At 42.5% G+C, this 13,937-nt stretch overlaps 1 protein-coding gene across 1 annotated transcript in view; it reads left to right on the plus strand.

Annotated features, from left to right (window-relative positions):
- Positions 1–13,937, plus strand: part of TUBGCP3 (tubulin gamma complex associated protein 3) — a 208,751-nt gene that overhangs the window by 73,619 nt on the left and 121,195 nt on the right. Inside the window, exons 8-10 of the mRNA XM_029604687.1 lie at positions 6,233–6,358; positions 10,474–10,542; positions 10,821–10,953. Of these exons, the coding sequence (XP_029460547.1) occupies positions 6,233–6,358; positions 10,474–10,542; positions 10,821–10,953 (328 nt within the window). The remainder of the gene's footprint in view (positions 1–6,232; positions 6,359–10,473; positions 10,543–10,820; positions 10,954–13,937) is intronic.

Genomic DNA, 13,937 nt, shown 5'->3' on the forward strand with positions numbered 1-13,937 from the left:
AGCATGAGCTGACAGAACACACAGTTATCGCCATTAATGGCGATAGGCAGCCAAGAAACATAAGCGCCTTTCTCTCTGCGCTGTTGGTCATATTAGGCCTTTACAGTCTGACCTGGATTCCAGCTTATGTCAGCACTGTGAGGAAGCCCAGGGTGAGTTGGCCTCCCCAGATTTTGCTAAGCCTGGCTCCTCCCATTCAGAGAATGAGTTAGCCATATCCTTAACTGGAAGTATCCCGGATCTGAGTACCCCCGGGACTGGGTCATCCATGGAAGAGGGAAATTCAGCGGATCCTGCTCCAGTAGCTCCTGGGCTAGGCATGGCTGCCATCTCTTGGGTAGAATTTTACCAAGGCCTTTAAGCCTTCGTACAGGCGCAGTCTGCTACCTCATTTGCCCCCGTCCGGACAAAACCCGAGCCGATAAGCCTTCCCTCTCCCAGTTCTATCGGCAGACCTTGAAGCATGCCCTGCCTCACCAAGGTTATCCCTGGCACGAACCCGGACGGCACAGATAAAGAAGAGGATACAGATTCCCTGACAGATGGGGAAATTCCCCCCTGGCTTAGAAGTGTATCGGACCATATTACGTTTTTTCCATAGAGACGAATCACCAGCCCTGGTTTCCCAGACCCTGAAGATGCTTGGAGTTCCTGGGGCAGACTCTTATGACTGAACTAAAGAAGAATCCCATTCTGATTTACCTAGGAAAGCCTCTTGCTTCTTTCTAGTACTGGAAGCCATCCAGGAGCTGATTGACCTGGATGGGATGCCCCAGAAGCAAGTTTTAAAGGGGGATGAGCGTTAGAAGCTCTATAACCACTGGATCCAGCGGTGAGAGAACGTTTGTGTTTCCCTAAAGTAGATGCACTGGTGTTTGCCGTCTCTAAGTGAACAGCTATCTCAGTGGAGGGAGGAGCGGCCTTAAAGGATGCGCACGATAGACGGATGGAGTCCATCCTTAATCAGGCCTTTGGTGTAGTAGCAAAGACCTTACAGATTGCTTCTTGTTGTGCCCTGGTAGCTCGTTCGTGCCTACTCCTCTCTCAGGAGGTGGATGACTCTGTGAATTCCAAGTGGTTATGGAACCTGCTGCCGCCTTTTTAGCTGATGCGGGCTCGGACCTAGTCCGTACTTCAGCTAGAGGAGTGGCCTCAGTGGTGGCGGCCAGAAGACAGCTGTGGCTGCAGAATTGGTCAGCAGACCCAGCCTCCAAGGCAAGTCTTACAAAGATGCCCTTTAAAGGATCAATCCTTTTTTTGGAAACGAATTGGAAAAGCTGGGCCAGTAAATGGGGCGAATCTCCAATTCCCGGGACCAATCTCCATTCAAAGCTGAGTAACTTTAACTGGCTAACATCAGAAAGCTAGTTAGCTGCTATTCAGCGTTAACCTGTTAAACTTAAGCCACACCCCAGTAACTCACCCCGCCTCTTTTTTTTTATCTGGTTAAATTTTAGTCCATTAATGACTTGGCAGGCAAAATGTAGCCATTCTGCAGGACAGGATATCTAAAGCTCAAGCTTTGTATCGCTAAGTTCCAGTTTTAGCTGGACAAACCCTTGTGATTTTCTTTTTGCTGAAAGTGATCACATTTTTGAACTTTAATCTGTAGTCTGCAAGTTGTTGGTGACTGTCAAAGGATAGATGGGTGAAGTATAGTCTGAAAGGAAAGTACTATTAATTTTTTTCTTGATTTTATTTAAATCTTACCACTATAAGACATACAGTTTTGAAGAAGTAGTTAAAGGATTATTGATGAGGCTCAAGGTAACTGAATGACTTTGCTGCTTTATTAATTATTAAGTGACAAAATGACTTTGTTTTTACTCTAAATGAGTGCAAGCTGTTTCTTCCTTATATTTTATTTAGCTGGCAGAGTCCATCTGGGTCATTATACAGATGGACTCCAGGATTTTTGCCATGCAGTGAAAATGGACTTAAAACACGAGTTCATCATTCAGCTAGTCAAGAAATGTCAAGTTAGTTCAATAAAAACGTATCATCTTATTGTTTGTTTTTTTCTGGTTGACCTTTATTTTCTCTCATCTAAAAACACTTGTGCTTGAAGTCCCAAATAGGGTCCAAAAAAAACAAGACAAAAAAAACATAAGTTGATTGTTCATTGTAAAACCATTCTTCAGACAAAAAAGCTATGCATATACACACTATTCTTCCGTAAATAGTAGTATGAACAGCTTTTGTTTAAAAATAGACAACCTCAATTCCTGCTTTCTTTTTATTTATTTATTTATTTATTTATTTATTTATTTATGCAATTTTTACAATTATTCAAGAACATCTTGTACAGAATCAGAGAAAACATTATAACTAAGTCGATACTGTGTTAACAGTATCGTCTATTATATTTAAACAGGGAAAAAAAAAAGGAAAAAAGTTTTTCTCTTGTTTCTCTGAAGAGATCCACAAATAGAGGGGAGCGGATCTTACCAAACCTATCAAGGCAAATATAATCATAACAAATACAGGAAATTCCAGATTTTAACAGCACCTCTTATTTCTGATGAGGTATTGGAGATCCTTTCAGGATACTCCAGTTACAGCCACTGGTATCTTACCCACTAAGAACTGTGTTAACTGGGGTGGATCAAAAAAGACATAAGTATTTTGCATATATTTAACCACACACTTGCATGGAAATTTAAGGAAATATCTAGCCCCAATTAGCAAGACCTGAGGTCTCAAAAGTAAGAAGGCCTTCCTTCTCTTCTGTGTCTCACGAGACAAATCAGGAAAGGCTCGGACCATTAAACCAAGAAATCTCTCATTTCTATGTTTTATACTCAGTCTTAAGAGTCTATCTTTGTCTGCCTCTGAGGCAAAGGTCACAATCATAGTTGCAGGGATAGCCATTTCAGTATCCGATGTTTCCAGCAATGCTGTTATATTGAGAGGTTGGTCAATCATTGGTGCCTCCATCTATTCCTTCTCCTTGATTTTCTGCCGCTGTTCTGGGTTTTGGCAGATAGAATGATTTCACAATCATTGGACATTGATCAGCAGGAATTTTCAATGTTTCAGACATATATTTATTCAAAACTTCCCTTGAAGATCTCACTGGTAATTGTGGGAAATTTATATATCTTACATTCCTGTTTTTTGCACAGTTTTCTAAACTTTCAATATTTTGTCCCATAATTTTATTATCTTTTATGATCATTGCTTGCGTTTGCTGAATAATTTTTATCTCAGTCCTAGTAGTTGCAGACTGCTGCTCTATTTCCATATTTGACTTTTCAAACACCTCTAGCTTCTTTTCAAATCTTCTCAATTGTTCCATTGCTGGAGTTAGTTGTTGTAAAATATTTGTCCTCATATCATTAATGGCTTCCCACAAAGTCTCAAAGGAAAAAACCAGAGGCCTTACCATAGCTGGTATTTCCCTCGTGGGAAAAGAAGTAGCAGCTGTAGCATTTCCCCCCGATAGGGTTCCTCCTCCTTCACCGCCCTGCCCCAGATCATCTGTAGGGCTGGAAGCAGCCGTCAGCAGCACTCCTGCCCCTGCCAGGAGGAAATCATGACCATTTCGGTTCAAGGTATCCTCCCCCGGTAATGATGCCTCTCTCCCGGCTGCTGGATCGAGCGGTGGAGTCCTCACTGCGGGACTCAAAGGTGACATAGAGCCAGGCAGAGAGGGGAGCTCTACTTCCCCTCCCCCACTCTGCAACGGCTGGTCTCCCGCTTCTCGAGTGCTGCGTGTGACATGAGCGTCCATCGGGCCGAACGGAGTGCTCACCGAGGAATCAGCAGGGTAAGGAGTCCTCGGTTTGCGCTTCCTTCCCATACCAGGGAAAGTTTTTGCAGGAAAAAGTTTTTCTTTAGGAATTGCTCAAGGACGCTCTGAACACAGCTACTCATCCGGTGGCCATCTTGGATCCCTCAATTCCTGCTTTCTGTGTATGTAAACTTGTTCCTTATTCTTATCATTATTTTGTCACCGTGGAGTGGTTTGCTTGGATTCTAACTGGGACTTTAAAATTGTGGGAACAAGGAATGTGCTATGACACAGACAACACAAATACTTTACATTTAGAGGCCAAATTTCAAATCTATAAGAAGATGTACAGGGATGAATTCTAGTGGTTTTTATAATCTGCAGTGGGAGCTGTACAGTTTATAAATACCGCATATTTCAGGTCTGAAAGTACATACCCATTTTTCAGTATGCATAAATATTTGCAATGCAAGAAAAACACGTTTCCTAGCGTGTAGCCAGATGGACTCGGGACCGATGGTATTGGTATTGAGCTCTCCTGATAGCAGATGGGCGACGGAGTCAGATTTCAAGGCTGACGTCAGCCTACATATACCCGTGCAGCGTGCTCAGCTCTTCAGTATTTCTCCGTCTCCATAGCAGATGCGGACACTATCCCAAACAGACTAGTGTAACATTTACAGCAAGAAAGAAGAGAGAAAATTTACCTGAAGAAGAGAGCCCCGCTTCTCCTGCGGTGAAACCTAACGGTCCCTCCCCCAGTCGAGACTTTCCTGAGGTTGATTCTCGATATCCCTCAGAGGCGAGCCTTGGTCAGACGGCCGAATCCTGGCGTGGACTTAGCCCCCAGGATGGCTGAAAGGCAGCGGGTGCAGATTCGAGCGCGGCGGTGAAGGTATTTCTCTCTCCCCCCCCGCAGCTGGAGACTGCCTGGCACGTGATCGGTAAGCGCCGAGACTTTACTTCTAAGTCTCCGGTCTCCAAGGCTCGAATAGCCGTACCGTCCTTCCTCCGATGAGGCTTTAAAATCGGGTTGAGCAGCCCTCCTTGGGCAGGCCCCAATTCGGGGCCTGCCCAAGGATGGCGAGGGGGGGGGGGTTTCGCCATCTTGCCTTCGGGGTTGTCTGCGCCATTTCCCCCCCTCGACCGGCGGTACACGCGGGGCAGGCCTAACTTAAACGCTCGTCTACGGGGTGAGCGCACAGCAGCGCGCACATCTGGGTTGCCATCCCTATATAAGTGCAAGGACGCGGAAGAATACTGCCTCCTCTGGCATTTGAATGTTAATAGACTTTTGGTGCCGGATCTGGAAGTTTCAGAACCGGTCCGAAAGACGGACTGCCTGTTCGTCTTTCATAGTGGAAGGAAGCGGGGCGAACCAGCTTTGCGGGCTACCATTGCTCACTGGATTAAAGAGGTGATCGCATGAGCCTATGTGGAGGCAGGAAAGCCATTACCTTTTCAGGTTAAAGCTCATTCCTCTAGGGCTCAGGTGGTCTCATGGGCAGAAGCTAGACTGCTGTCTCCTGTTGATATCTGCCGAGTGGCAACGTGGGCCTCCTTGCACACCTTTTCCAGGTTCTGTTGCCTGGATGTACAGGCCTGACAGGATTCAGCCTTTGCAAGGGCGATGTTAACTGGACCACGGGCAGCCTCCCGTCCCGATCGGGAGTAGCTTTTGTACATCCCATTGGTCCTGAGTCCATCTAGCTACACGCTAGGAAATGGAGAAATTACTTACCTGATAATTTTGGTTTCCTTAGTGTAGATAGATGGATTCAGCATCCCGCCCACGGCTGCCCAAGAACGGTGCCAAGGATTTGCCCCTGGAGTGGATATCGATTACAAGAGATTTACGGGTAAGCCGTCATCCAGTCCCTAGATCAGGGTATCTGTATTCTTTCTGGAGTTCAGAGTTTATGATCATATTTTTAATCAAATTTTTTCATTAGTATGTCCACAATGGTTTTTGAAGCAAATAATGAAGGGCCGAGGTCGCGGCAGCGGTGTATCTAGGGTGACGTGACTCAGTCTCCATATGCTGGCAGGGGAGCACAACCCATTGGTCCTGAGTCAATCTGTCTACACTAAGGAAACCAAAATTATCAGGTAAGTAATGTCTCCGTTATGAGCTATGCTGATGTGCCTCTGTAAACGGATCCTTCCTCGTGCTCACCAGGCCTTCATTAAAATTTTATTTATTTATTTATTTTTACGAGGAAAATGGGAGTCCAAGATAAAGATAGAAAACCTTTAATAAAGATTATGTTCTATACCTGAAGCCTGCAGAGTGCTGAACCTAATGGTACATCTTAATATGCCAGCTTGGTGTGAATTCTCTGATTGGCTCAGCCTATACATTCTGCTTTGTTTTAGTCAGACTTTAGTAATTATTCTTAAGCATCAAAATTATTTCATTTGACTGTAAAAAAAAATTCACAGTAACAAATGCAAATATTACATTTTCAAATGCACACAGTTTTCACTTTTTTTTTTTAGGTTATGGTGTCAAAATCTCTGAAAGATACTACAAGTAGGCTAGCTGAAATTGGCTGGCTACATAATAAAATAAGAAAATATACAGACCAGAGAAGTCTGGATCGAGCATTTGGACTTGTTGGGCAGGTATGATTGCTTTTCATTTGTTAACCAATACAAACAAGACCAAAGGAAAAAGTTAATGTAAAACAACGGTAAACAACCCAAATGCTAATTGAAAGTTTTTATTCCAAAGAGCTTTTTGCATAAAAACACCAGTCATGCACAAGTGAAAAAAAAGTATGTTCATAGACCGCCTGATTAATAGCAACTGTTTCTTGTATGTCAGACTACGTTTCCAAACCCTTTGTTTTTATTTTTGTTTTAAGTGAAAAATTTCAAATTAAATTTTTCTCTTTTCTTTTAAAGTCCTCTTCTGTGAAAAATAAACTATTTTCTTGTGGATAAACCATATGCACAATAGTGATTATGCCACCTGCGTATTTTTATGCACTTAGGAGCTCCCCTACCTAATCCATGTTTCACCATGTAGGTTTTTTTTCAAGGGGGCTCACTATAACTCATGATCATTTTGCAGAGCTCGCATGGCCATTGACATAGTTAAAAGTTGTGAATAAGTTATCCAGCTCACATCCTCCTTACAGGTGAATGTGTCCCGTATGCTCTGTCTCCAGCAGATGCAGCAGGAACTTGACTTGCAGGCTTTGCCCTTTGCCCAGCCTGGTGGAGAATTTTTGAGCAGTTCATATTTTAGTTAGCTTTTTCTGCTTTGACAGTGAACTGCAGGTCAGGCTTCTAGTGCTTCCCAGTTAAGTGAGTCCTGTGGAAGCCTCCCAGCCCCAGAGGGAGTTTGGTAGATCTTAGAGGGTGGGAGCTTGTTTTTGGCTCAGGAAGAACTTATGTTTTAAATTCTTCCCCCTCCCCCCATAAAACGTTTCTCACTCTTGCTTTTTGAAGCTTTTTTGAGAAAAAAAAAATAGAAAAAGCTGAGGAGATCAGCTGCTTCTGCTGAAAAAAACAACTGGAGGAAAGTAAGTCTCCAGTGGATGGCAACATGGATATCTTTTGAGCTGATTTTGGAGCAGGGCCTGTTGGCCATCAGTCTCTTATTCATTTTCAGGCCTGCAGTATTTCTGTGCAGCTTCTAACCGTGTTGTAATGGAGCCCAAGCAGCTTCTGCTATGGTGCTGGCTCCTACTGTCCTGTGTGCATCGGCAACAGTAATTCTTTGGAGGAGCCTGGAAAAGCCCTTGAGTCCGGCAGCACAATTTTGGCAGTGCTTGCAGTCAGGCCGCAGATCCAGGCACAGCAGCAATTGAGTCTGGTGCTGGAGTTTGGTTTTTATTCCTTCTCGAAGGTGGCCATTTTGGTAGGAGCAACCGTCATTTTATTTGTATCTCACGGGTTATTCCTGCCTGTTTCTCCTTTTGAGCTGAGGCCTTGTATCCTTAGAAGGGGGCTCATGGTGGTGTTCTGTTTTGGGGGAAACTTGTGCTGAAGCTATGCCTGGCCCCTGCCCTTTCTCTTTAGGCGTTTTCTCCACAGAATTTTTACTTCTCCTTTGGCATTTTACAGTGGGCCTTTTGTGTTTACAGAGGCCTGGTGGAAAGGTTGCTGCCTGTGCAGCCCCCACGGTAAGGTTATTACTGAATGTGGGGTGGTAATAAGAGCCTAATTATCCATAGTGGTGGTTGGAGCAGAGAACTCTATGGGAGAGTACCCCAATTTATTTTTGCCCTAAAGGAACACGTGGTAGACAGTTGTCAGTCCTTTGAAGAATAGGTGGCATTAGAGGGTAAGAATGACAATGTCCTCTGCCTATTTGTTTAAAAAAATAAATTAATTAAAAATTGTTATATCTCAGGTGGTCATGTCTCCTAGGCACTGGTTCCCAATCTTTTTTTGTTTCGTGGCACAGTGGTCACGTCATAAGAATATAAGAAATTGCCATACTGCGTCAGACCAAGGGTCCATCAAGCCCAGCATCCTGTTTCCAACAGAGGCCAAACCAGGCCACAAGAACCTGGCAATTACCCAAACACCAAGAAGATCCCATGCTACTGATGCAATTAATTCACCAACTTTGAACATATAAGGGAATACTTATTTGGTGGGTGTCTTGTACGGAGGTTTGTGATGAGGATAACCGATTTGCAGTTATCCTTTTCTTAACCTCCGTTTATTACTTTTTTTAATTTAATTCAAAAAGTGTTTGTGAGGATATTCAATTTTTTCTTGAGTTTTTCCAATTTTTCTTAAAATCCCTTCTCCCCTGCTGCTTTTCCGACCCACTTCAGTTTCTATTTCATACTTATCTAGGTCGTCGCCTTTACTGATGTTTTACGGGTACGGAGCTGCACGTTCGACACGGGCCATGTTTCGGCACTGTGTGCCTGCTTCAGGGACTATGGGAGAATCTACTGTCCTGTGTAGGGTTCACAGCATTCAATTTACCTTCAATGTGTGAAAATATTAATGTAAACATAAAAAGCATTATTGCATAATAAATTCACCCTTGGATCTATTACCCACCTTGTCAAGGTGGGTAATAGATCCACTGAAGTGGGTCGGAAAAGCAGCAGGGGAGAAGGGATTTTAAGAAAAATTGGAAAAACTCAAGAAAAAATTGAATATCCTCACAAACACTTTTTGAATTAAATTTAAAAAAGTAATAGACGGAGGTTAAGAAAAGGATAACTGCAAATCGGTTATCCTCATCACAAACCTCCGTACAAGACAACCACCAAATAAGTATTCCCTTATATGTTCAAAGTTGGTGAATTGTTTAAAAGGGAAAGAGGTTTGTTAGTGACTGATGCAATTAATAGCAGTGGCTATTCCCTAAGTAAACTTGATTAATAGCCGTTAATGGACTTCTCCTCCAAGAACTTATCCAAATCTTTTTTGAACCCAGCTACACTAACTGCACTAACCACATCCTCTGGCAACAAATTCCAGAGCTTTATTGTGCGCTGAGTGAAAAGAACTTTCTCCGATTAGTCTTAAATGAGCTACTTGCTAACTTCATGGAATGCCCCCTAGTCCTTCTATTATTCGAAAGTATAAATAACTGATTCACATCTACTCGTTCAATACCTCTCATGATCTTAAAGACCTCTATCATATCCCCCCTCAGCCGTCTCTTCTCCAAGCTGAACAGGCCTAACCTCTTCAGCAATTCCTTATAGGGGAGTTGTTCCATCCCCTTTACCATTTTGGTCATCCGTGTCTGTACTTTCTCCAGTGCAACTATATCTTGGAAAAGAAGAATTTTATGATTGTTAAAGATGAACGCTGCTTGTTTTCTTGCCTCTGTAAGAATCAACTGCTTATGGATGTAATTTAAAAAATCTGGCCAGCATTACTCTCGGTCGTGCATTAGCCTGCAGCTTAGGGGCCCATATGGTGAGCATGTTCGATTTGCAGCTTACCCGCCAATGCTGTCAAATGGTCACTCAACGAATCCGGTAAGCCTACTATCTGCGGAGTTTTCTGTCATGACCTCTTTTCAAGGTCATCAATTTTCTGTTCTTGCTCGGACTCTTGTTTTTCCAGTACTTCCCTTTTTTGTTATAGCAATAAAGATGTCTTCCAACATCTAGATTCTGGCTTCCATGTCCATCTGGCTTTCTATCTCAGTCATGGTGTCTCTTTGATCAGTTATATTTTGATTTATTGCCAGAGCGTTTACCATCACCGCATTTAGGCTCGATGGGCCTTGATTTTCCTGGCAGGCAGCCATTTTGCTGTTTGCTGCTTCAGTTTTTCTTTCTTCTTTTTTTGCAGCCAATTTGACATATCCTTGTGCTCTATATGCGAATTGGTGTAGAAATTCCCAGGAATCCCAAACCATCAGAATTATAATCAAGAAAATTAGATTTAAAAGAGGATGCAGGCAGATATAGCAGGGGTGGCACCCGGAGCTCCTACATCATAAAACTGCTTAGCTCACAGCATCACGTGACCCCTTTTAATAAGTTTAAATTGCACCTGGTGGAAATTTGATATATATTTTTAAGTGGTAAATCAATATATAATTGTTGAATAAAGTCCCTTTTACATTACTGCAGTTAGAAAGTAATACATAATCCTTCCACAAATAAATACTATAAAATATTTAGAATTTGTTTGAATTTTTGGCTTCACATATTCCTATTTTTTGTTTTAATCGCACTATCAAGCTGTACGTTAATATGGATTACACCAGCCAGTACATTTAGTTTTATTTTCTCTCTGCTTAGAGTTTTTGTGCTGCCTTACATCAAGAACTCAAAGAGTATTACAGGCTTCTCTCTGTTTTGCACTCTCAGGTAAGTTAGTTTTCCACTTTTGCAAGGGACTTTTGTGCGATTAGACTTTAAAACTTTATGTATATATTTTATTTCCAAATAAAGGTTATCTTTTAGTAAATTTGAGGTGTAATTATGGATTTGTTATGGTAAGGATGTTATAAAAGCAAGTAAAAATCAATGGGCAATTACTAGTCTAATTTATGGCAGCAAATTTACCATTATTCTTCTGTATCTTGATTCTAATGCAGCTAAATAAAATCTTGGTTTTTTTCCTGTTTTTAAATAATTTTGATCAGTTGCAGCTTGAGGATGACCAAGGTGTAAATTTAGGACTAGAGAGCAGTTTGACACTGCGTCGTCTCCTAGTCTGGACCTACGATCCTAAAATTAGACTGAAGACACTTGCAGCTCTTGTTGATCACTGTCAAGGTTTGTATTCAGCCGCATATTGAATAACTGCTGGACTGGACACAATTTTTAAGAATGATCACATTTTTGGATGTGAGATTTTTTTCTTAGGAATACCAGCTTTAGTTGGTCTGTTAGCACACTCAAGCCTGAATTGTAGAGCTTTGGAATTGCTTCCTATCAAAACTACGTTTAGTCTGTGATCCATCTTATTTTACTGCTTTTTGTATTTATCCATATCTTCTCTTTTTCTTGCAATTTGATTTGCCCTACTTTGTACAGTATAAGAGGTCCCTTGGCAAGATATATTTCTCCCGAGCTGTGCTTTGTAACAAAATAGAAAAATTACACCAACATGCTAGATTGTATTGTGCTTTTCCTGTTCTTCCAGTCAGATCAGTGCAGACGAATGGGTTATGTCCACCGACCAGCAGATGGAGACAGAATGGCAGGTTCGCTAATATATCCCCTATATTGGCATCCATGCTAACCTTAGCCTGCCAGTATCCAGAGATGATAGTGTGTGCATCCTGTGCTGTAGTCTGAGGCCTGATTAGACTGGTTAAGAGGAAATTGGTTAGGTAGAAACTCTTGAAGTGAAAGAATAGTTCTCCTTTACTCAACTGAGCTGGGTTGAGAGAAATTCTGCCCTTATGCAGCTCCTGAGGAGAAAGTCTTTAACTCTCTTCCTTCCTTTCTTCCTTTTGGTTGGGGTCTGTAGCTATTCTAAGCCTGTCTCCCTCCTCGTCACCATTCTGCTTGCTGGTCCTTTTCTTTAAAAAAAAAAAAAAAAAAAAGAAAGAGAAGAGGATACAGAGGCTTGCCAGCAGAGGGCTTCATTAACAGGAGGCTGCAGAGGGGGATGGCTGTGTGAGTTATTTACCATTGCAAACAAAATTTTTGTTTTCAGACCATGGTGGTGTTTGAGGCTGTGCAGGGAGGACATAGTAGCTTCAGCAGAACATGGGAAGAAATCCACACACTGCTCTGTGTGAAGAGTGAGGAAGCTGCAGCCCTGGGGAGCAAGCAATGTAGTAACGATTTGGAGGAGAGAGTGTGTTAGAGGGGGTGGTGAATTGGCTGCCTTGGGGTAGAGGTGGGAAGGGACCATCTGTGCTATCTGTGCCATATGTTCTTGTGGGTGCTTTGTCAATCACAGCAGGAATAGCGACTATTTTAGCATGTGGGAGTAAGAGGGATCTAGAGCCTCCCTTACGCATGCCTGTGGATCAAACGGCTATGGTAGCAGGATCGGTGCACAATTCAGCCTTTCAAGGGGCATTTCCTTCTTTCTCAACATTGGATTTCTGCAGAATGTATTAAATGCTTAAATTCAGTCCCAGGTTCTGCTCCAGTTTTCTCTGCTCTCCATCTTGAGTCTGCAGGTGGCTCGAGCAGAAAGAAGCCTAGGGTTGAAGAATTGAGATAAGTAGAGGAGGATTTTTTGAATCCAAAGATTTCTTTGATGGGCTTAAGGTACTTCAAGATGCTATCAGTGAGGGGGAATTGGAAGAGGGCAAGTTCCCTTCCTAACGGAGAGGATGGCACTTCTATAATGCGTCTTTTCTATAAGGAGGAGCACCCTGCCTTGATTTCCCAAACCTTGCATACATAAACTATTATGGAGAATAAGAAGGAAGTTTCCAGCTCTGCTAAGAACCCTATTATGGTCAGTATTAGAAGGCCCTCTAAGTCATTTCCTCTGCATAAAACAGTGAAGAATGTGATTGATCAGGAGTGGATTTCTCCTAAGGCAAATTTTAAGGGACATCACTCTGGCCAAATTGTATCCCTTAGTGGTACAGGAAAAGGAGGATTTTAGATTTTAAAAGGTGGATGCTCTGGTTTGTTCTGTGACCTAGTGGACTACTATACTGGTGGAAGGAGGTATAGCCCTTTAAGATGCACTGAACAGGAAGATAGTCTGTTTTAAAACAAACCTTTGAAATCTCCAGTTTGACACTATAAATAGCTGTTGCAACTGTATGGTGGCAATGTCTGGTTTGCATTTGTCGCAGCGCTTCCAAGAGCAAATGGGAGGATCTGGTAATGAGGAATCCTCCTGCTTAGAACCGGGAGCAATGTATATGGCAAATGCCTCATTTGATTTGGTGCATACTTAGGCAAGAAGTATGGCATCCATAATGGCGGCCAGAAGGTTGCTAATTTTGTGCAACTCATTAGCAGATCGAGTATCTAAAACCAACAAAGGCAGTTTTTGTTTGGAGAGGATCTTGAAAAAATGCACAAGGTTTGAGGGGGGGGGGTGTGTGTCTAAATTCAGACTTAAGGGATCTTTGCTATCTCGTCTGACCCGAAAAAGATTTTGAGATAATAGGAAATTTAAGCAAGGACGTCGTTCTGGTGGTCCGAGACCTTAGCACTTTGGCAGGTTTCTTTAGGGTCCAAATTCCTTACATAACTCAGTGAGGTCTTGGGAATCCAAACTCTGATTCTGGAGCATGGCAGCCACTTCTCAAATTTTATCAGAAATGGATCCTTTCGGATCAATGGATTTTAGAAATAATTCAAGACGTTTATGCCTTGGAATTTTCTAATCTTTTTTCTGATGCTTTTGTGGCTTCTCCTTGTCACACTGTCCAAAAGCGAGCAACGGTAAAAGCGATGCTAGAGAAGCTTCTCTTTGGTAGAAGTGGTGCAAATTCCAAAACACTAGAGGGGTCTGGGGCATTATTTAGTTTATTATGTGGTCCTCAAGAAGGAAGCATCCTTTCATCCCATTCTGGATCTGAAACAGGTCAACAAATACCTCGGGATTTTTCATTTCAAAATGGAGACCTTGAAGACAGTAATTGTGATGAGAACATGGGGAGGGGGAGAGAGGAACTTAGAGGTTTATCTGCATATTACAATAAGGAAGGTGCATAAAAAATATTTTTGTTCTGCAGTGCTAGGAGGCCAGTTTCAATTTCAAACCCTTCCTTTTGATCTGGCCATAGCCCTAAGAACTTTTTCAAAGGTGATGGTGGCGGCAGCCGCATTGA

The sequence above is a fragment of the Rhinatrema bivittatum genome, chromosome 5 (assembly GCF_901001135.1).
Source record: "Rhinatrema bivittatum chromosome 5, aRhiBiv1.1, whole genome shotgun sequence".
Lineage (NCBI taxonomy): Eukaryota > Metazoa > Chordata > Amphibia > Gymnophiona > Rhinatrematidae > Rhinatrema > Rhinatrema bivittatum.